This window comes from Scyliorhinus canicula, chromosome 10 (assembly GCF_902713615.1).
Source record: "Scyliorhinus canicula chromosome 10, sScyCan1.1, whole genome shotgun sequence".
Lineage (NCBI taxonomy): Eukaryota > Metazoa > Chordata > Chondrichthyes > Carcharhiniformes > Scyliorhinidae > Scyliorhinus > Scyliorhinus canicula.
Window position 1 is genome coordinate 35,115,960 of NC_052155.1, and position 24,440 is coordinate 35,140,399.

Genomic DNA, 24,440 nt, shown 5'->3' on the forward strand with positions numbered 1-24,440 from the left:
AATCCCGTGTGTATTTTTCTTTTTTTTTCAATAAATTTAGAATACCCAATTCATTTTTTCCAATTAAGGGGCAATTTAGCGTGGCCAATCCACCTACCCTGCACATCTTTTGGGTTGTGGGGGCGAAACCCATGCAAACACGGGGAGAATGTGCAAACTCCACACGGACAGTGACCCAGGGCCGGGATCGAACCTGAGACCTCGGCGCCGTGAGACTGCAGTGCTAACCACTGCACCACCGTGCTGCCCAACCCCTTGTGTATTTATAGTAACGCATATCACCAGTGTCCATGCTGGCTGCTCCGGAAGAGCAACTCAGCTGCTGCTTCCCCATTCTTTTCCTTTAGCTCTGCAAATATCTTCTCATCAGTGCTTATCAAATTCCCTCTTGAACGCTCTGATTTTGTCAATCAGATCTATGTTTTCAGGTAGCACATTCCAAATTCTAACCAAGTTTTCCCTCATATTGCTGTTGTTTCTTTCGCCAATGTAAAACAGGGCTCTTTCGCCAATGTAAAACAGGGCTCTCTGGTTCTTAACCCTGCTGCCAATGAGAATCATTCTTCTCTATCCGCTTTGAAGATTTTCATGATTTTGAACACTCCAATAAAATCTCCTCTCAACCTTCTCTTCTCTAAAGAGAACAAATCCAGCTTCTCTGATTTATCCATATAACTGAAATCATCATCCCTGGGACCATATTTTCTGCATCCTCTCAGAACATCCTTCCTAAAGTGTGTTCAATACTTTAGTTAAGACAGAACCAGTGTTTTGTAAAGGTTCATCGCAACTTCCTTGATTTTGAGCTCTATACATCTATATTTAAAGTTCAGGATCTTGTACTGTATGCCTTTTTAGCTAGTTTCTCAGCCTGCACTGCCACCTTCAATGATTTGTGCACAACTATCCCAGATACCTTGGTTCCTGCACCCACTTTGAAATCATTCCCTTTATTTTGTATTGCCTTTTTCAGTCTTCCTACTGAAATTTGCCATTTCACACTTCTCTGCATTAAACTTTACCAGCTGCCTGCCTTCCCATTCCATCATTCTGTCTACATCTTGGGGTTTATCACTATCATCCTGACAATAGCTCTGAGTTTTGTGTCACCAGAAAATGTTGAAAGTATGCCCTTTACACCCAAGTCTAGGTAACCCAGCTGGTTAATATATCTCAAGGAAAACAGTGACTACAAGTAATGACCCTGGGTAACCACACACTATACTTCACTCCAGTCTGTAAAGGAACCATTCACCACTAATGCTTCCTGTCATTCCGACAACTTCAGATCCATGCTGCCACTTTCACTTTTATCCCACAGTCTTCTCATTGCATCCCTACCTACCGTGCAGAAGGAGGCCATTCAGCCCATCAAGTCTGCACTGACCCTCCCAAAGAGCACCCCACCTAGGCCCAATCCCCTGCTCTATTCCTCGTAACCCCACCTAACCTTCATACACTAAGCGGCAATTTAGCATGGCCAATCCAGCTAACCTGTACATCTTTGGACTGTGGGAGGAAACTGGAGCACCCGGAGGAAACCCACGCACACACGGGGAGAAAGTCCAAATTCCAACAGAGAGCCACCCAAGGTCAGAATTGAACCCAGATCCCTGGCGCTGTGAGACAGCAGTGATAACTACTGTGGCCCCTTAATTGTACTGTAAAATCTATCGTATGGCACTTTATCAAATGCCTTTTGGAAGTCATCATCAACCGCATTATCCTCATCAACCAGTTCCGATCCCTAGAGCGCAATTCATCCACCGCATTGTGCCTGGCACGGATCAGGGCACGACTGATGAATCCCGGGCGAGACCCAAATCGGGCTTCATGCCGGGTAATGTGCAGATTGTGAGTCGCCCTCCCTGGGCATGATCCATATAATGATATTTAAATGAGCTATTTGGCTCATTTAAATATCCCAATGCTGCATTTACCCGGCACCTGGGAGTTACCAGCTGCACTGGCAAGGCCTCAAGCGGACGCCAATTAGTACTGGTCTCCATTAGCAGAGACGAGTCATGATAGCCACTCATGGGTCTCAGACGGATGGTCAATTATTGTGGCTGTTTCTTTACCCAACTTTTCTACAATTTTGGCACCCCTGTATCAGTTGTTAAAGAAGTACCAACATTGGAAGTGGAAAAGTTCCCAAACAAAGGTCGTAATTCAGTGACCCTGTTGCGCAAGGCGTGGACCGATCGTGAGTCAACCAACACACTCCACGCGGCGCGATCTGCATCTTGCCCTTACTGGGTGAGATCCCGATCTGAATATTTAAATGAGCTTAATGGCATCCTCGGGGCAACAATCACTTCTCCAAGAATCCTGGCAAAACCAAGATGAAGATGTTGGCTCGAAACTACATTTGGTGGCCAGGGATAGACAAAGAAATATAGAGTGTGGTCAGTTGTTGTGAGCATTGTCAAATGCTACAGACCCTTCTACCCACAGCTAAATTGCACCCTTGGGAGTGGCTGGGCCATCTGTGGACAAAGCTCTACATTGATTTTGCTGACCCGTTAACGGAATGATGTTTTTAATTGTTGTTGACGACCAGTCAAAATAGTTGGATGTCCAACTCATACTTCAGCCGCGGTCAACAAGCTGCGACAGATTTTCGCAATACATGCCAGCCCAGAGGTGATCATTTTTGATAATGGCACCGCTTTCACAGCCGAGGAGTTTCAACACTTCATCAAGACTAATGGGATACAGCATATACGTACGGTCCCCTACCATCCCCCCGCTTCAATTGAGTTGGCAAACGAGTATTGCAAACCTTTAAATCCTCAATGAGGATTTAATCCACTACTGCTCGGCAGATTTTTTATTCTTGTAAAACACAGACCCCACAAGCTACCACTGGAGTTACTCTGGCGGAATGGTTGATGGGTAGATGCCTGGGGACCCATCTTGACCTTGTTTTTCCAAATTAGTCAGGGAGGGTGGAGGCTAAGCAAGCCTCACAGAAGGAGTACCATGATGCAGCCAATGGAAACAGATCGTTTGAAGTGGAGGATTTAGTTTACATCCTCAATTTCAGATGGGGATCAGGCTGGATACCCGGGAGGGTTATTGCCAGGACTGTCCCAATGCCTGATGTCATCAACCTACAGGCATGAAGTACGGAAGCATTCAACACCTTCCTGGTGCAAGAGTACAAATATGGATGTTGGATGAGAATAATATATTGCTAATGATGGAATAGCTGCTCATTACCTAGATTCACACATGAAGAATGACTGTTTAGGTTAGGATGTGCCCACAGAACAAGTCAGCGCCTTTTAGAGCATGGGGAGAAAAATAAACTGGTGCTTGCACTGTATGTACTGGCTGACACCCGAGAAACATTGGTGGTATTTTACTGTCCTTCACCATTTTCTTTCATCCTCTCCGCTTCATTTCCCCAAGGGGCCGTTTCCTTGCCGGGAGACATTTCACAGAGCAGTTACTGAGCCTTACAGTGCATTAACCAGCTGAGTCACTCGGGCTTGGAAAGAAGCAATCACATCCTTCAGATCCTGCCTCATTGATCATTTGTCACAGAGCTGGTGACTCGCAGATACAACCCAGAAGACCCCTGCACCAGTGAAAAAGTCAGCTCATATCCACTGACATCTTATTGTGCACTTAATGCCTGCACTAATAGCTTACAGTGCTGCATAACTTAGTTATGTGGAAGCAGCGTCCATGGAATTTAAATATTATGGTCCGAGTAATTACTTCATTTCGAGTTTTAAAAATCCTGTCAGGAAAGCTTAATGAACAGAATCATAACAATCATCATACTAAATCAATCTTACATGTTTACGAAAGATATATTTATAATCAGTCACAAATTAGTAATGCAAGGTTACAACCATCCTGGTAAGTTAAACATAACCTTAACATGCAAAGAGCAGAAAAGAGATGGAGTTATAGAGGTACAAGTCTTATTGGCACAGATATATTGCTAAAATAATGACGTCTTTAGAAAAATGAAGCTCTGACCCATTCTTTGTTCTGGTAATGAGGACTCACAGAAGATCAAAAGTGCAGAAACATATTTTCTTTCCCCTCCACTTCGAACATCTAATATTAAATGAATTTTTTTCAAGATTTCTCTTCTGGAGGTGGTGACATGTACTAAGTCACATGGTTCTTTCTTTAAAGTTATTTTATTATAATAATTTTAATTTATAACACTTAGTCGTGCTTTTATATTTGGTGCAGGAATCAGTGGACAGGATAAAGAATAGTCGGGAGTGAACCTTTACATGGTCTATGTGGCTCTACTGACAAGCTCATCCTTATGATCAATCTTCATTTGTAGCCCTAGGTGGTGAATGTTGGTAGGCCTTTAAAGGATACAAGCCATTATGTTGAATCTAAACCAATTCTAGAATTTTACAAGAAGGTTTTAATGACCTCCAGTCCATTTGAAGAACAATAATTGAACATAATCTCATAACAGTCGCTTTTTTTATTGGTGGAATACAATTGAAGGGAATGTCATTCTCAGTGTCAATTCTCCTGTACTTCTCAACAATCAGCTTCAAAGATGTATTGACTAACGTCAGGGACCGTGGGGATGATCTGGGGATTGAAACCAAGGGATTGAGAAGGAAGTAAAGCGTCTTATATTATCACTAAAATGATTCTAGGTACCTTAATGGCAATTATTTGTGTTTCAGATTGATTAGCGGCACTCCAATGTATTGTAATGTTGAGAACAATGCAAACCTGGTTCAATCCATTTTATTTTCTTTTTACGATTCTAAGGGCACGGTGTGAATTTGGTTTAAAAAAAATAAAACCAGAAATTTTTACGCGCTAATAAGCTGTCCATATCCAATATATATTAATTTACGAGTGAGGAGGCAGGCAAAATAGAAGAGATAGACTGAGGAGAAACACACAGAGAAAGTCAAAGAGAGAAAAAGAGGTACACAAAAACAGTAGAGAACGAAAGATAGGCGTGGAATTGAGGGAGAGAAGAAGAGATCAATAAATAGAGGAAAGAGATGCACAGGGGAAGAATGCAAGCAGAGGACACAAATGAAGCAATAAATTCAAATTCAAAGTGATAGACATGAAGAAATAAAGCTAAAATAGAGAACAAAATGTGCACACAGTGGGAGTAAAATAGTGACAAGTATGGGGAGATATGGAGAGAGAAGAGTGGTGATAGAGAGAATGAGAAGAGACAGACTAATAAATTCACTGAAAAACGAGAGACAGATCACAAACTTACAGATTGCAACAGGGGCTGAGCTCTTTTTTTACCTGTTGTATGGATAGCTCTGTGCAGGCCTCACGGTGTGCTCGTTGTGGATCACAATGAATCAGCATCCACTGCAGCTCAAACTAAATGAAGGAGAAAACTGTTACAAATCAGACAAAAAGGATAGAGCAGCCCTAATGTGCACTGCTGTTCCATTGCAGCGTGTAAAATACCACTTTATTTTCATCTGTGCATTGCCAGACAGTCAGTTACTGACATCAGGCTGATGGCGATGGCCATTGACCAGGGTACCAGTTATTCAGACTGATAGCAGAAGACACCTGTACACCTATCATCACAGTCGACAGTTTCACACACATACCCACTGCTAACAGAAGAATCATTCCTGTAACATACGGTAGGGGCAGCTGCACACTATTATTATTAGCTGTTTGGAATAAGCTTGCCAGACTAAACAGCTCACTTCAAATGGTCTATTTTTTTCTTCCTTCTACTAATGCAATAGGTCAAATAAAGCACAACATAGTTGTCAAACGAGACCGTAAAAGCATCGAGTCCAAACCTCAGTCAGGTTTCGCTAGATTATCATTAACTTTGCTACTATTCACTGCAATAGCCCAGTGAGCATTTTGAAGTGCAGGCCCAACTTTTCTCTGGACGACTCACTGATGAAGTCTGGAGGAATATCCGTTGTTTCTGCTGCCTTTCAAATTATCTAAGGCACATGCTTTCAAAAGAATGAGTGCTTCAATAATTCCGAGGATTTCATTTCAAAATCATAAAATTGGAAAATGCTGCACACAACCTCCTCGGCATGGGGTTGTTACTAACTCAGGAGACAGAGAAGAACTATCCCCATTAGCAGAAGGGTCAAAGACAAGAGGGCACAGGTTTAAGATAACTGAGAAAAGAAGCAATGGCGACGTCAGGACAAACCTATTCACGCAGTGAGTGATGAGGGTCAGGAATGTACTGCACTGACAGAAATGTGTTGGAGGCAGGTTCAATTGAAGCATTCAAAAGTGAATTGGTGTATTATCTAAAAAGGAAGAATGTGCAGGGCTACGGGGAGACGATGGTAGAGTGGCACGAGGCAAATTGATGCTTTGGAGAGCCAGCACAGACTCAATGGGCTGAATGAGCTCTGTGTTGTAACCATTCTGTGAACTACCCTGCAATGTTCCTGTCACCATTACTATTGAACTATTTGACGACCTACTTCACTCATCGTTAATCAGATGTTAATGAGATCATACATACTGGCAACCTTTCATTCGTAAACCTGTGCAAAGCTTCCAGATCTACCAGATATTTCTGAGGTAACTTAATTCGAGTCTTGCTTCCAGAAACTACTTTTTCTTTAATTTTGTCTCGATGCTGCTGAAGAACTTTAAATTCTGCAGTAGCTCTGTAAAAAACATGCCCCCTCAAATGGTGAGCTTCCAAAGACTGGTACCCATAAAGTTGGTAGATGCTAAATTTATATATCATAAAGATTTAAGTTTAATCAAGGCATATCTAGTCAGGCAAGTAGCGGCTTTTCACAGTAGCTTATTGCAGTGTTAATGAAAGCCTACTTGTGACAATAAAGATTATTATAATTAAGTATAAATCATGGGTCCATCACAATTAATCTCAGGATTTTGCCAAGTTGAACTTCTAGATTCTTGTTTAATCCAGATGTCAACAGTTTGACAATCAGCAATCCTCAAGCTTATTCCAGAGTTTAGGACTTCACTTAGCAAATTCAAGTGGCCTGTTTTAGGTGGCCAGATAGGATGCCAGAAATTTAGCAGTGTGCTCAAATTCAACATAGAGTGGGTGTATGCTGCCCCACTGCTAAATTGACATTAGTTACTCTGATAAGCTTAATGAGCTGGGTCAATTTACTTCTGAGCAGCGCACTGTCAGAGGCAATTTAACATAAAATTGAAGAATACTGAAAAGGTTTGGAAAAAGCATTGGAGAGAGTGCAGAACAGGTTTATGAGAATAGTTCCAGGGATGAGAAACTTCAGTTATGGGGAGAGTTTGGGTCTGTTCTCCTTGGGGACAAGAAGGCGAAGAAGAGATTTGATGGTGATGTCCAAATTCATGAGGGGACTAGATAGAGCAGATAGGGAGAAACTGTTCCCGCTCATAAAAGGATCAAGAATGAGAGGGCTCAGATGTAAAGTAATTGGCAAAAGAAACAAATGTACAGTGGCTCAGATCTGGAATGCACTGCCTGGAAGTGTGGTGGAGACAGGTTCAATCAAAAACATTTGAGAGGGTGTTATGTGATTATTTGAATAGAAACCATGTGCAGGGGTTTGGGGAAAAGGCAGGGGAATGGCACTAAGTCATGAAACCTGTCTGGAGAGCTACTGCAAGCACGATAGCCAAATGGCCTCCTTCTGTGTTGTACCAATTCTGTGATTGTATTGCATGTCTCCTGATAACTTAGGGAATTCCAGGGAATGCAAAAGTAGGGTCAGACCAGATGTCAAGTAATTCTTCGTTTTCTGGAACAGTGAGCTCTGGAATGCATTGCTGGCTAGTGTTATGGGCACTGACTCCCTGGTTATCTTCAAAAGGGTCAGTTATTGTCCAGGTTAGAGATAGGGCATGGTTTAACTGTTATGTGTCATTTTCAGCACGATTGGAGGGGTATTTCTGGACAGTACCATTGGCGAGACCGTGGTACGTATTTAAGGGTACTTCGTGCCAGAAATGAGCCCCCATGAGCTTCTCGTCATTACCGGCTGTCTCCCCATCTGATTCGGCAGACTCGTGCCTCAACATCTCGCCACCAACAAGGGGGAGCTGCTTTTAAAAGCTCCCTCACCTCACACTCCCAGTCAACACACAGGGCGGGACAGCGCACAGACCTGCTCCTCACTTTTGTGATGCCGATCTGGCCAGGCTGCTCGATGCTGTGGAAGGGAGGTAGGACATCCTGTTCCCTCCTGAGGGGGTCGGAGAACCAGCAGCAGGGTCACCAATACTGCCTGGGAGACAGTACCTGTCAGTGTGGGCAGCATGACCAGGAGGACCAGCGTCCAAAATGCCGGAAGACGAATGACCTCCACTGAGCTGCAAGGGTAAGTTACCACCTCTCCTGGCATCAGTTCCATTTGCCACCCCTCAAATTACCAAACCCTCACCCCCACCCCGCCATACAAATCACAAGCTGACACCTTATACTCTCCCGTCATCCGATCTCAACCCCTTTATGTCCAGATGCGGTGCCCACACATGCCACCTGCTTTCGACCTGCCCTGAACCATCCAGCTTGCAGCTCACAAAGCTCTCTCTTTGTCTCCACAGGGGTACATAGCCCATAGTAAGTGGGAAAGGGCCAAGACTTCCCTCTTACTAACCACATGTCCATTCTCTCGCAGGATCTCCATCTGATGGGGTCAGGTCATCTGGAGTCGTCCCTCCGCTGCTACCCAAGGGACCACCTCAGAAGAGAACTCTGGGGAGACCACCATTGAGGCATTACAACTATCATCCTCACCTTCCACCAGGGAAGATACACATACCTCGGTGGGCGCAATTAGCGGACTGGCTTCGGGGCTCAATGTGGTGAGCACCATACAATTGCTGATGCACATCAGATGGAAGCTGGAACATCCAAGGAAGTCAGCAGTCTCCAAGATATCAGGACTCTGCTGAGCTCTAGTCAGATGCTGAGCCTCTGGCAAGGTTATCCAAGAACTGATGCGTGGCCATGAGATTCAGGAGGGGATGGCAGCGACATTCCAGTGAGCGCATAGCCGATTAGAGGAATCCCAAAGATTACTAGCACGGGAGGTGATGCTGGCAATGCATGACACTGAGGCCAACACTGCTAGGGTGGTGACCACAGTGCAAAGCCTGGAGCTTTGTAGAATATGCCGAGGCACTCCAGGTCCAGGCTCTCCAGAGGAAGTCCACCAAGAGCATCAAAGACCACAGGGTGAGAAAAGCAGCAGGCTGTCTCCACCTCTGATGTTCATCCTCAGGGCACGCCTAGACACTGCAGTAAACCACACAAGATTAGGATGATTGGGGATCACTGAGTAGGCACTGGAAGGGGGGGGGGGGGGGGGGGGGGGGGGGGGTGATAATCTGTAGCTATGGGGAATGGAAATGTCAAATGTTCACTATTAAAACATGTTACACCTTTGAAGGCTCTGTCCTGTTAATCTTCACAGGGGGCCTGTCTTCATCCCCACCCCCTGTTGCCTTTGCCCTCCCCCCGCTCCGCAGGCACAGTGGTACAAAATTAAAAGTCCCCGATGCTGACCCTGTTCAGAGGATGGGTGTGAGCGCACTGTCAGCAGAAAGACAGGAGTCTGACTTTGGCATAAACTGAGGGGCATCAGAGCTGCCCTCACAGTGAGTGATCATCACTCTCCTGCCTTGTATACTGACCCGCTGACAGTGCCGCCACATGCCCATTTCCTTAGGGTGATGTTACACAGACCCGGGAGGGTGGAACAGGATAGTCGGAGGATGGGAAGGAGGGGAATAGGGGTGAAAAAGGGGAATAGGGGTGGAAAAGGGGAATGGGGGTGGGAGAGGATAAACGACGGACAAAGCCTCATCCTATGAGAAGCAGGCGAGGATGAGGGCCCTCCTGGTCCTCCGGATATGCTGAGCCCTTGCCGTCGCCTGTCCTACCCCCTCCGGCTCCTCCTGAGCACACCCACCATCCCCTCCTGATCCGGCTCCTCCTCCTCATGCAAGGCTGCATGTCCCTCCTCCTCCAGTATGTTGCCCGCTGCTGTGCCAGGTTGTGGAGGGCACAGCAGACTACCACAAAGCGGAAGATCCTCCAGGGGTGTACTGCAGGACACTACCAGAGCAGTCCAGGCATCGGAACCGCTTTTGACCAGTCCAATGCACTGCTTAATGACAGCACGGTGCTAGCATAGCCTCGTTATATCGGGCCTGCTCAGCCTCTGGCCTCCGCACTGTCATCATCAGCCAGGACCTCAGAGGATATCCCTTATTCCCTCAAGAACCAACCCGTGATACTGGGGTGGTCTTCAAATACACCAGGGATCTCCGAGAATCCCAGGATGTAGCTGTCATGCACATTCCCTGGGAAGTGTGCACACATGTGCATGATGCGAAGGTGGTGGTTGCACACGAGTTGAACATTCAGGTAGTGAAAACCCCTTTCTGTCAATGAGGGCACTCTCGGTTGCCCTGGTGTGTGCAAGGTGACATGCATGCAATTAATTACTCCCTGGACCTGAAGCATCCTGGTGATGGTGGAGAATCCTGCATGCGGGCATCTTGGTCCAGTTCAAACTTGAGAGAGCCTGCAGTCTGGGCATACAGGGCATCCGTGACCTCATGAATGCTCTTGTGAGCGGCAGCTTGTGAAATGCTGCACAAGTCCCCACTCGAGCCCGAGAATTAACCAACGGTAGAGAGGTTCAGGGCTGCGATGATTTTCATGACCACTGGCAGCAGGTGTCCTCCTCCTCCATGGACTTGGCACAGGTGCCCCACTGATTCTTTGTTGAGACAGAGTTTCCTGTGGCACATGCTGTCTGCCACCTCCTCAAAAGAACTAAGCCTGTACACCTTGGGCCATCGCTGGCTTCCCTCTCTGGGTTCCTCCTTGGCCTGATGGGTGGCTGGGTCTTCAGGGTGTGCGGTGGCCTCCTAAAAATGGGGTGCTGCCTCCAGCCAGCATCGATGCTGCTGCCTTCTCTGACATCCGGCCACCTGGACTGTCACCAGCATCGTGAGGACATTCTCTGTGGGACCGACACCCAATCCATTTTGGTGTCCGTGAGAAATTGGAGAAGAAGATAGGCCGACAATCAGTTAGGGCTTCCACCCTAGGACCCTCAAATCCCCCAAGCCTCCCCCACCCTTACATGTCCTGCCTTCTTTCAGAGTACCATACACCGAGCTAGTTGTATCATCCACTTACCCTGCACAGTCACCCCCAGCCACAGCAGGAGACCCTAGTCCCAGACCCCTGCCAGGAACATTAGTGAGAACGTACCCAGATGCCCTCCACTGATCCACACAATCAGCCTTTGGTTGCAGGGATATTCCCAGTGCTGAAGCCCAGCTCGAGTGCTGACTGTTGGCTGCTGCCTCTATGGTGCTGATGCTTCAAGAGTTCAGGCAAAGTGTTCAGGCTTCAAAGTATTATTGAAATGCGATGTAATAATCATCATCTGAGACATAGCACATGTACCCAAGAGAAGCCACTTGAGAATATTTTCTTTATTACACAGTCAACAGTAACAAAGATTTGAAAATCAACTACCTAACATTACACATATCACACTAACCATGAAACAACAAGGAAATGTCACTGTTCCATATTGGTACCAATCCAGAAAGGGAAGGAAACAGCAACAGCAGCCTCCAGGCATCTGAACCAGCCCAGTCCAGCCCAGCCCGCTGGAAAAGGCCATTCCAACATGGAGCACAGTAAGAAGTCTTACAACACCAGGTTAAAGTCCAACAGGTTTGTTTCAAACACGAGCTTTCGGAGCACGGCTCCTTCTTCAGGTGAAGGAGCCGTGCTCCGAAAGCTCGTGTTTGAAACAAACCTGTTGGACTTTAACCTGGTGTTGTAAGACTTCTTACTGTGCTCACCCCAGTCCAACGCCGGCATCTCCACATCATGGCTAACATGGAGCACGGCGGAGGAGATAGAGAAAAACATTCCACCCCACCCAAGAGGAGCATAGTTCAGCCCAGAACAGGTCTGGCTCATTATAAACCAAACTGATAAACCAAACCAAATACACAGCAACCACTGAAGAACACAAAACAGACAAGACGACAACAAAGTCACCATTAGCACACCAAGGAGAAAAAACAAAGCAAAAAACAAAGAAACAACGGCACCAGCGGACAAGGCAGCGTGCCTCCTCCCCCACCCACAGCCCCCCCCCCCCCCCCCAAGCCATCGCAGAAGATCTACATCATTGCGTGCATATCGGTGACAGTGTGCGTGCATAAAGAGTAGATGCGTGAATGCCTCTTAGAGTTTGCGTGCGTGAGAACGAGCAGCGCAGACCACTGAAAAGGGGCATGCCAACACGGGGTACAGCGGAAGAAGAAAAGGAAACACCAGCCCCCCCTCCCGCTACCCCACGCGAGCCAGGCCACCGCCCCTCCTTTCCTGCAGTATTAGTGTCTGATCTTCCATAACCAGCCTGTCTGAGGACCGGGCCACAGGAACACAGGAAACATTAACAGGTGACCCACAAGTCCAGAACAGAATACACAGTCAAATCATAAAACAGGCATATTTTCTGCGCAGGCCGGGGGCACATAAAATAGGGCAGTGGCCTAAAACACCATCTTCCTGCCTGCCTCCCATGCTCACCCCCATAGTACAGGGTGTGGCTGGGTGCCAGAAATGGCAACGCACACACCCCCATGTTTAATTAGACAATCAAGGGTCAATTAGGCTTGATGTGAAGTCAATCGACCCTCACAGTGCGCTGCTCAGAGCATAGAACAGTTGACATGGGCAGTCGAACAGGTTTGGAGCGCCCAATTATTCTTTTTGAATTCTTCCAAGCGGGGTAAGAAGGGGGGATTTTCATCTTCTGGGCTTGCCTTTTGCCAATCGAGGGCAGCCTCCCGACTGCTGCCATAAACCCAACCCCCGCTGCATTCCCCTCATCCCCCTCCCCCACACAGCCCCTCCCTAACCTTTCTAACCCTCCCAGCCGAAGACCCTGGACTTATCTTTTCCTGGCTCTCCATCGGGCCTGCAGCACTCAATAATGTGCTTGTCAAGGCAGCACGATGGTGCAGTGGGTTAGCCCTGCTGCCTCATGGCGCCGAGGTCCCAGGTTCGGTCCTGGCTCTGGGTCACTGTGCGTGTGGGGTTTGCACATTCTCCCCGTGTTTGCGTGGGTTTCGCTCCCACAACCCAAAGATGTGCAGGCTAGGTGGATTGGCCACGCTAAATTGGGGAAAAATGAATTGAGTACTCTATTAAAAAAAAAATTTTTAAATAACGCACTTGTCATAGGGGACTGGTAGAGCTGGCGGCCAATCAGATTGGCCAACAGCTCCCGAATGTGTGACTTTCTCCCAGTGGGGGGCAAAATTGCCATGCTGTCCCTGTTTAGCCCATCTGCAACACTTTATGGCTTTGGGACTTTGCTTCCAGGCAAGAGAAGCTGTCCGGCCCACCGTAATATTCAGCTCACCAGGGTTCAGCACCTACTACAATTGGAATGCACACAAGAACACAGCTGACCATGGAGAGTCACACACACATCAATGGGATGGATACACCATACTGTGAGGGATGATGTATGACCGCACTGTATTTAGTTTGATGGATAATGCGTATGTTGAGTTATATAGCTCAACATAGCCATAAGAGGCTTCCAATACTTTCTAAGACCCTAGAACTGCACTCAAATGCTGCCTAATGATGAATTTGTGACCAACATTCCTGAGTGGAGGTAAGCAGTATGTTCCATAGCCGCTTTTATATATTTAAATCCTTTCGCAGGATATGTGTGTCGCTGGCGAGGCCAGTATTTGTTGCCCGCCCCGAATTGCCCTTGAGAATGTGCTGCTGGTGGTGCCTGCTTGTAACCGCTGCAGTCCATATGGTGCAGCTACACCCATGGTGCTGTTTGGAAGGGTTTTGACCCAACGACTGTGAAGGATTGTTATACAGCTGCCAATGGAAACTTGGAACCAAATCTATCTCCATGACAAACTTGCCTTGATCCTATTCTGAGCGAGGCAGGTACACGCTGACTGTGAATATCTGAGCAGTCAGCTGGATCCTTTCTGAAACCTGCAGGCACGGATTCATCGCTGTGGCTTGGGAATCTCCCCATTTGGCCCTGGATAAGCTTACAAACACAATCCAGGCCGGGCAAAAAAAAATGGGAAGCTTTCCAGTGCTTTTTATTGGTAGATCATGCAACTTTAGCTAGTTATGCTGTCGAGTACAATCAGAAGTTACTGAGCCTTGGAAAATTTAGGAAATTTATACCAGCAAGGATTTCTCAATCATCTGATTTTAGATTCAATCGAGCCAAATGAAATAGAAAGATTATCTCACCACGACTGACACTTTTGGGTTTGAATCCAGTCGGCCTATCAGAGTATCCCCTTCCACATTGACGATGCCTTTTGGCTTAATGGGCTGGGATGCTACTCGATGGCAGTCAACGAATAGACTGACCGTATCCCTCTCCACACCCACCAGGATCTTATGCCAGTCAGTGTCAAAGATTTGTGAAATCCCTCGGAAGTTGACTGATTGCAGGTTGCTATCCAGGCCAACTAAATAAAACTCCAAGGACTGGGTGTTGCCATTCAGCCTCAGGCCTACTTGCTTGTAGCCATTTTCATCCACAATCTGCCACAAGTTCCACACTTTATTGACAGTGTTTTTTACCATCCTGAATGTGGTAACGAAGGAATACTCTTCAGGGAGCCCTCGTGGATAGATGATTCTGGAAGAAATTAAATATTCCATTTATTTCCACCACATAAAATTATTTAGTCATTGAAAATTGCCACACTCATTCCATTAATATGATCAATGATTCCCTTACTTATCTTTCTCTCCAGTTTTATTGGGTCTCATTATTCTTTTCCCCCCTACTGTCAAGACTCATGCTGACACACATTCCAGTATTTATCAAAGCAGCCTTTCTCTGCGTGAATGTTGACAAACTTAATGTTCTTGAGTGATTATGTTCTTAACTAACGTCTACATTAATGCACTTCTGCCAGAGATCTCTGGATAATTATCAATATCAGGAACCCTAGGCATCATATCCCCCCCCCCCCGCTTCTGAGGCCAGGATTTTGAGATTAATTGGCAAATTTCTTTTGAAGCTGAATGCAGGATATCACCCCTTGTATCCTGGCCAATATTTATCCCAGAACCACTGAATAGATTTAGTAAAGGGGAATTCTGCTAACACCCCTGCATTACTTTAAAGAGGACGGGCGAGATTCTCCGGCCTCCCAGCCCCATGTTTCTCGGCGGCATGCCGTTTGCTGGTGGCGGCATTCTATCTTCCTGCCGCTTGTAAAAGGGAATTCTCAATGTAACCACCCCACTCTGCCGCGAAACAAGCTGGTGGAAATGCGCTGGCTATGGTAAAGTGAATTGCAATGACCCCAGAATTGTTCACTTGTTGCTCAACAGCCAAGCTTTTTGGGTGAAAGGTTTAATAATACAAGTTTGGAAATTAAACAATGTTCTGTGTACTGACTAACCGTATTATGTCATGGGAGTGTCCCTTTAAGAAATATTTTTGTCTCATCACATGACTTCAGTGATGTCATTGTGTGGGTGGAGCTGGGCTGTGGCTCTGTGAGCTGTTTTTGCTTTCGCTTTCACATTTGGCTGCTGTGGAGTCAGACAGAGAACAGAAGTGTTTTGGCCTGTCCCTCTCTATTTTCATTTTAAATATCTGTTCCAGGAAAAAATCACCTTGGTGGTGGCTTCAGATAAAGTTTGCTTTCCAGAATGTTTTTAAACTGCTGGTGATACGGGGTCAGTATTTCAGGAAAAGCCAATCTTATTCAAGTGAAAATGCAGAGTGCTGGTTGGGCAGCAACCACCATGCAAGTCCTTGAAAAGGGATTTTTGTAATGGGATTTTGTTTTTGAATTGAAACAGTTAAGGGGGAATTCATTAAGTATTATACATAGATGCTGTAGCTGTGGGGTGTCTTTAGGTTTGTAATTGATAAAAATTCTTGCTGTGTGTTTAAATATATATCTTAAGTAAGTTCTTAGAATAAAGCTTATTTTGATTAAAGGGTCCAGGAAGAATGTTGAATCACACCTCAAGTGAAGGCACTTGTGCTCATCTTAGCCAAAATCAACAAAAAAGTTATAGGTCAGGTGAACTCCATAATACACTTAGAGTTTCTCAATCCTGGCGCAGAACAATGAGTAGTCTGTATCTGAGACTTGGTGGAGAGAGTTGTATTAGAGCTGAGAGCTGTATCAGAGGAGAGTTCTGTTTCAGAGGTTCCTCTGGTTTAGCTCCCTCCAATGTTGAATCATGAATAAACTATTGTAACCTGTCCCTGGGTCTCCTGCAGTTAGTTGGAAGATGTCCATCACTGCAAATTGTCAAGCCAAACATGAAATAAGGACAGACATCTGGTCTTTGTCATACTGCTGTCTGTGGGACTTTGCGGTGTGCAAACTGACTGATGAGTTTCCTACATTCCAACAGTAACTATACGTAGAAAGCACTTCAATGGCCAGAAAACACTTGGGGAGGGCCTGAGGTCATGAAAGGCACTCGATCGATGCAAGCCTTCTTTTCTTCAAATTACTCAAGGTTTATCACAAGGAACTGAAAATATCTCACACTAAATCCTCACATGTAATTTTTCAAAGTGTCAGGCTCAGACTGAAAACTTGCATGGAACATTCCAATTGCACAGGCCAGATTCCTCTCCAGATGTTGAGCCTCTTTGAAGAAAAAACATTAGTGGCCGTGGTTTCCACTCTGGCAGCGCAGGACCTGATAGACCTGCAACCAACTCCGCAGAGTCGGGGCTCAACTTAACCTAACGCACCCTCAGCCCCAAACACGGAGGTATCGGGGACACTCTACACCCCCAGCAATCATCACCGGCATCCACCCCCGACAAGCCTGGCCGGCATTCCCCTCTTCCCTCAGGCTGACAATCACCGCTGGCATTCCTCCCCACCCACCCACCCCCAACCATGTGATTCTTGGTAGCAGCAGGCGATGCACTCTTTGCTGGCGGCGCGATTCTCCACTCCTGCCGCTATCAACGGGAATTCTCATTGGAGCCACCCCTCACTGCTGGGAAACCCAGAGGCGGGACTCTGCAGGACTAGAGAATCCTGCTGCCAGGGAACAGCTGGAAAATTCCTGGCTCAGTGTCCGATTCCCCCCCCCTATCACTAATAAATGAAAATCAACCCCCCCCCCCCAAACTCGGGCCCGCCTATGGAACTGCCCTACACAGGTTGGCATTGCCAGGTTGGCACTTTACATACCGGGCATGTCCAAACTGTCATGGCACTGCCAGGGCATGTTGTAAACAATTCCGGCTTCATGTCACATCGAGGAGGTAAGTGCATTTAGTGAGCGGGCATCATATGGCAGGGGACCCGTTAATAATATTTAAATACATTAAAATCTATTCAGATTGTCTGTGAACATTGTGACGTTGCCAGCGAGGAGCGTGGAAAAATCAGGAATCTGGATTTTGCACACGCATCGCCGATCCCACGCACAGGTAGTGATGGCTCAAACATCGTCCCTTCGGTTCACTAAATTTATCCACTATCTGCATCAACTTGCTAAACAGAACATCCTGGGTATCACCCCCTTTCTGACTTTCCTCTCCTGGGGGAGGAAACACCTCAATTCAATTCAGTATTTATTTCAGGGCCGCATAGCTGAGGGAGGCAGCATAGGGCGGAATTTAATGGTCGAATTGGTGAGCCCAGCCGCTGGCTGAAGAGTTAGTGGCTACCCATTATGGTGCTTTCCGGGTGCCCAGATGGGGTTAAATCCCAATCAGGCGTTATACTGCCTGCTACCAGGATTCCCGTGTCCTGATTGGCAAATGCCACACTGCTGAAAGCTGCTGCCCAAACAGAGGCCTGCAGCTCTTAAATCCCGGCACGCTTTCAGGAACAGTGGCCACTACCATGTCAGCAGTAAGGCCAAGGGGAAGGATTATCATTGGAGCCCTGAAACACAGGTAAGTGGAAAAGGCCTTGCAGGCACTGATGTAGGCACTGTCGAGGGGGGAGATGGAGGTCAATGTAGGGTGAGGGCAGGATCTTCCTATGGGGAAGGCACTTGCTGCTGCCAGGTCGCTTCATTGGGCACAGGGTACCCAAACAGGCGCGATCCCCCCACCAAGCCATTATACCGAGTGGCGTTCGCATTTATGCGTGGTCTCCTCTGCCCACCCAGTGCTGGTTGAATATCAGCGGTGGTGGGCTTGAAGTTCTTAAGTGGCCACTTCAGGGCCTGAATTAGCCTCGGGTGGGAAGACCATCCACGAGCCTTCAGCCTCAGACTTAATTTGGGTGGAATCAGAAGCCGGAGCATCAAGAGGCTCGCCATCCCACGCCGTCTTGCCACATTTTACACACATCTTCATCCCTCCACGTCTCTCAGCCCACTCCCAGGTAACATTAAAATTCATCTATTGTGTGACAATTATGGGTAGATACGAATGTGCCATAACCCAACAGACTGGTATTCCCGCACACGGGACCATGGTACTATCTTGCAGGTGGCCTTACCGTGAGAAAGGAAGATCACTTCTCAGACTACCATCGAGGTCTGTACATCTTTACATAGATCTTACAATGCAGAAGGAGGCCATTCGGCCCATCGAGTCTGCACCGACTGACTTAAGCCCTCACTTCCATCCTTTCCCCGTAACCCAATAACCCCTCCTTTTTTTTTTAACAGACAATTTTATTGAGGTATTTTTGGCATTGTAAACAGTAACAATATACATTAGTGTGCAGATACCAATTACAAAAACATAGTGCAAATAACAGTACCACTCTCGCAGATAGACCCGCCTATTCTACCCCCCCCCCCCCCCCCACCCCCCACTGACGATTAGTTCCCCGCGAAGAAGTCGATGAATGGTTGCCACCTCCGGGTGAACCCCGATAGTGATCCTTGTAAGGCAAACTTGATTTTTTTCCAAGCCATGAAAGCTTGCCATGTCCGACAGCCATACTCCGGTCCTTGGGGGCTTTGAGTCCCTCCAGGCCAACAGTATTCGTCACCGGGCTATCAGGGAAGCAAAGGCCACAGCTTCGGCCTCTATCCCCTCCTGTACCCCCGGGGTCTTCCGACACCCCAAAAATCCCCACCCTGGACTCATCGCCACCCTTGTTTTCAGTACCCGGGATATGATGTCCGCAAATCCCTGCCAGTATCCCCTGAGTTTTGGACACGCCTAGAACATGTGGACATGGTTCGCTGGTCCTCCCCCACATCTAGCACACTTGTCCTCCAGCCCAAAGAATTTGCTCATCCGGGCCACCGTCATGTGGGCCCGGTGAACCACCTTGAACTGAATCAGGCCGAGCCTGGCACATGTTGCGGTTGCATTTACCCTCCTCAGAGCGTCTGCCCATACGCCTCCCTCCAACTCCCCACCAAGCTCCTTCTCCCACTTAAGTTTCAGTTCCTCGGTCCCTGTGTCCTCCGCTCCCAAAAGCTCCTTATAAATATCTGAGACTCTCCCCTCTCCTACCTCACTCCTGGAAATTACCCTGTCCTGGATCCCCCTTGGTGGAAGGCGTGGAAAGGACGGGACCTGTCTACGTACGAAATCCCACACCTGCAAGTACTGAACGTCATTCCCCCTCGCCAGCCCGAACTTCTCCTCCAGCGCCCTCATGTTCGCGAAGCTCCCTTCCAGGAACAAGTCGCCCATCCTTCCCACCCAGCCCTCCGCCACGCTCGAAACCCGCCATCCATCTTCCCCGGGACAAATCGGTGGTTGTCACATATTGGGGACCAGACCAACGCTCCCACATGCCCCACATGCTTCCTCCATTGGCCCCACATCCACAAAGCCGCCACCACTATAGGGCTGGTGGAGTACCTGGCCGGAGGGAGCGGCAGGGGAGCCGTGACCAGGGCTGCCAAGCTAGTGCCCCTGCCGAAGCAGCCTCCACCCGCTCCCAAACCGACCCTGTATCCACCATCCATTTCCTTATCATGGCTATGTTAGCCGCCCAGTAGTAGTTGCTGAGGTTCGGCAACGCCAGCCCCCCCTCACTACGGTTCCGTTCCAGCATCCCCCTCTTTACCCGTGGGGACTTCCCCGACCAAACAAATCCCGGGATGATTTTATTGATTCTTTTAAAGAAGGACCGTGGAATGAAAATAGGGAGACACTGAAAAATAAACAGGAATTTCGGGAGGATCGTGATCTTCACCGTCTGTACTCTCCCCACTAGTGACAGTGGGAGTGTATCCCACCTCCGAAACTCGCTCCTCATTTGCTCCACCAGCCTCGACAAGTTCAACTTATGCAGCTTGCCCCAGTCGCGCGCCACTTGTATCCCTAGGTACCTAAAACTTTCCCCAACCAGCCTAAACCCAGGTTCGATTCCGGCTTGGGTCACTGTCTGTGCGGAGTCTGCACATCCTCCCCGTGTGTCCGTGGGTTTCCTCCAGGTGCTCCGGTTTCCTCCCACAGTCCAAAGATGTGCAGGTTAGGTGGATTGGCCATGATAAATTGCCCTTAGTGTCCAAAATTTCCCTTAGTGTTGGGTGGGGTTACTGGGTTATTGGGATAGGGGGAGGTGTTGACCTTGGGTAGGGTGCTCTTTCCAAGAGCCGGTGCAGACTCGATGGGCCGAACGGCCTCCTTCTGCACTGTAAATTCTATGATTAAAAATAAAATGGTAGCTCCCTCAGCCTATTCACCTGACCCCACACCTGCACCACAAACATCTCGCTTTTTGCCATGTTCAACTTGTCGCCCGAAAACCGTCAAACTCCCCTGGGATTTCCATAATCCCGTCCATCCCTGCCGCTGGATCTGACACATACAAAAGCAGGTCATCCGCGTAGAGCAAGACCTTGTGTTCTATCCCCCCCCCCCCCCCCCCCCCCCCGACCATTCCCTTCCATCCCCTTGCCGCTCTCAGAGCAATTGCCAGCGGTTCTATGGCCAACGCAAACAGCAGTGGAGAGAGGGGGCATCCCTGTCTTGTCCCGCGGTGTAGTCTAAAATACTCAGATGTCGTCCTGTTCGTCCTTACACTAGCCTCAGGGGCCTGATATAGCAGTTTAACCCAATCCACAAAGCCCTCTCCAAACCCAAACCGTCCCAACACCTCCCATAAATAGTCCCACTCCACCCAGTCAAAAGCCTTTTTGGCATCCATTGCCACCACTACCTCCACCTCTCTGCCCTCCGGGGGCATCATAATCACATTGAGTAGCCTTCTTAGATTGGCTACTACCTGCCGGCCCTTAACAAACCCCGTTTGGTCCTCCACAATCACATCCGGTATGCAGTCTTCCGATTTTGGATGGCAGGATCTTGGCCAGCAGTTTAGCGTCTACATTAATCAGGGAGATTGGCCTATAGGACCCACAGACCTCCGAATCCTTATCCCGTTTTAATATCAGCGAGATGGTGGCTTGCGACATCGTCGGGGGTAGCACCCCATTGTCTCTCGCCTGGTTAAACACCCTAACCAGCACCGGCCCCAGTATACCCGCAAACTTTTTGTAGAACTCCACTGGATACCCATCCGGCCCAGGGGCTTTACCCGACTGCATGGCCTTCAGGCCCCCCAACCAGGCTGATCACCTGGAATGTTAGAGGATTAAACGGGCCGGTCAAGAGGACATGTCTGTTCGCCCCCCCCCCCCCCCCCACACGCCGATCAGCCAGCCCCCTTCTTCGGCCCTCCGAGGTGGGGTATAAGTACCCAGAGTTCCCGGCGGTCGGCCTTACTCTGTAGTCGACCACCGGGCTAACAACTAGCTGATTAAAGCCACAGTTTGGATCCTAATTGTGTCTCGAGTCGAATTGATGGTACATCAATTCACATCCCCCACCTCGCTCCCGTTGACTAGCTCAAAGCAGCTAGCCTGGTGGCTCTCAAATCTGGCGCCACCATGTCTCACACCTATTGTCCCCCCTGCTCCCCTCCCCCCCCCGCCCATCAACACCACCTCCCCAGAACAGCCCTTTTTGAACAATCGCTCTGGGACCGAGAGAAAACAAAGAACAAAGCAACAGCCCCCCAGCACCCAACAACTTAAACTTTAACTATCACTTCGGCTTTAACTTTAAAACTTTCAAACAGGCAAACACAAACACAAGAATGATGCGCTATCAATTGCAGTTAAAGACTCGAATCGGTACAAGAGAGGCTTTATTACAGTTAGATGTTTATCCTCCGATTGCAGCTGGTAGAATGGCAGCTCAGGAGAACTCATACATATTTATACGACTCCTTGTGGGCGGAGCTAGCCGGGGCAGGGGCTACCGATGAACCTGTAGTACAGGTACTGCTGTGCATCCCCTAATACAGGCACACACACAATTACACAGTGGAGGATCACCACAAAGAACACCCCCAGTTTTAAGTAAAAGAGCATGCCGAACGACATCGCTAACATGAAGGGCAATCTGTGAACAACTGCAGACATCCCTTAGTACATTCTAACTTGAGTCCATGGGTCCTCAGTTCGGCACCAGTCCATGCCCCTTAGCGAAGTCCATCGCTTCCTCCGGGTTGTCAAAATAATTTCTTGGTAGGTGACTCAAAGCCGCGTCGGGAAAAGTAGCCCGAACGTGACCTTCTTTTTAAACAGAATCTCTTTAATTTGTCTGTAGGCTGCCCTCCTTCTGGCCACCTCCTGGCTCAGATCCTGGTAGGTGCGCAGGACACTGTTGTTCCATGAGCAGCTCCTCGTGCTCTTGGCCCACTGTAGAACCCACTCCTTGTCCACGAACCTATGGAAACTGACGACCATCGCCCGCCCCCCCTCCCCCCTCCACGTGGCTGCCTCGCCTGCACTGTGTGTGCCCTGTCCAGCTCCAACGGACGCGGGAAGAAATTATCCCCCACCAGCTTCTGAAGCATGTCTGCCACATATGCCGTGGCATCCACTCCCTAGGCCCCCTCCGGGAGCCCGATGATTCTCAGATTCTGCCAGCGGGACCTGTTTTCCAGGTCCTCCAGCTTGTCCATCAGCCTTGCTTGCTGCTCCTTCAACTTACTAATTTCCACGTCCGCTACCTTTGGAAATCCGCCTGCTCTTCCACTGTCTTTCCAGTGCCTGGACCTTCTTATCCTGAGCATCCAGCCTCTGGTCAAGTCGCTCCACCGCTTTCTGGAGTGGTTCCAAATTATGCCGCTTCAGTGCTGCGAAGCTCACTTTCATGACCTGCAGCATGTTGTCCAGTGCTGCCTGGACCGTCCTTTCTGTAGTCCGTTCATCGGCCATCTTTCCTCCCACTTGAGCTTCCACAACACCTTTGTTCAGCCCCTTCTTCTCCTGTTTTCGCTCCCTTCTGCTCCTTAAGTCCATACAACTCTGTATGGATTCAGATCTAGAGTGCTATTGGTTTTCACACCAGTGCTCAAAAGTTCAAAAAAGTCAGGGAAAAAGGTTTTAAAGTCAGACTGGAGCGAGAGCCACCAAATGTGCGACTTACTCCCTCATAGCCGCCACCGGATGTCACCCAATAACCCCTCCTAACCTTTTTGGTCACTAAGGGGAATTTTTCATGGACAATCCACCTAACCTGCACGTCTTTGGACTGTGGGAGGAAATCAGAGCACCCGGAGGAAACCCACGCACACACGGGGGAACGTGCAGACTTTGCACAGACAGTGATCCAGCGGGGAATCGAACCTGGGACCCTGGCGCTGTGAAGCCACAGTGCTAACCACCTGTGCCACCGAGCTGAAATCTGAATGGATTTATTTTACACTGCTTCTCATAAACCCTGGCTCTTCTCAGGAATTTCCTACTATTGAAATTAAAAGTCACAGAGCCACAATGAAGATTTGTTCTCCAAAGGGTACCGCACTCTAGACGAAACAACTGAGAAGTGGCTGCTAACACCACAATCTGGCTCTCCTACTCGGTATAACGCTCGCAATGAACACATCTCCAGAAGTTGTGAACATAGAACATGTGATTTTCTATTCATTTTTGGGCAAGTCGGATTGTGCAATTCTGGCACGACCTTGACACAGTTGTAAATAACAGGTACACTCGATTAGTGATTCATTGAGACAAATTGTAAAACACGCTATGTTTTTTTTTAGAAAACACTTAAAAGTTTGCTAAGTTGAGTATTCCCTACACAAACAGCATTTCAATTATTTACAAACAGGGCCTCAGAAAATTTGGTTTCAGATTAAGCTCTTCCAGGAATACACTTCCGGAGTACAATACCTGAGGAACACAATGGCAACAAATCATAGAATCATAGAATTTACAATGCAGAAGGAGGCCATTCAGTCCATTGAGTCTGCAATGGCCCTTGTAAAGAGCACCCTGCCTAAGCCTACAGCTCCACCTTGTCCCCGTAACCCCACCCAACATTTTTTGGACACAAAGGACTATTTAGCATGGTCAATCCACCTAACCTGCACATCTTTGGACTGTGGGACGAAACCGGAGCACCCAGCGGAAACCCACGCAGACACGGGGGCAACGTGCAGACTCCCCACAGACAGTG

At 48.0% G+C, this 24,440-nt stretch overlaps 1 protein-coding gene across 1 annotated transcript in view; it reads right to left on the bottom strand.

Annotated features, from left to right (window-relative positions):
* LOC119972300 (collagen alpha-1(IX) chain) overlaps window positions 1–24,440 on the bottom strand; it is a 156,836-nt gene that overhangs the window by 113,766 nt on the left and 18,630 nt on the right. The window contains exons 5-6 of the mRNA XM_038808789.1: window positions 14,282–14,678; window positions 5,272–5,352 (exon numbers count right to left, since the gene is read on the bottom strand). Coding sequence (XP_038664717.1) covers window positions 5,272–5,352; window positions 14,282–14,678 — 478 coding nt within the window. The remainder of the gene's footprint in view (window positions 1–5,271; window positions 5,353–14,281; window positions 14,679–24,440) is intronic.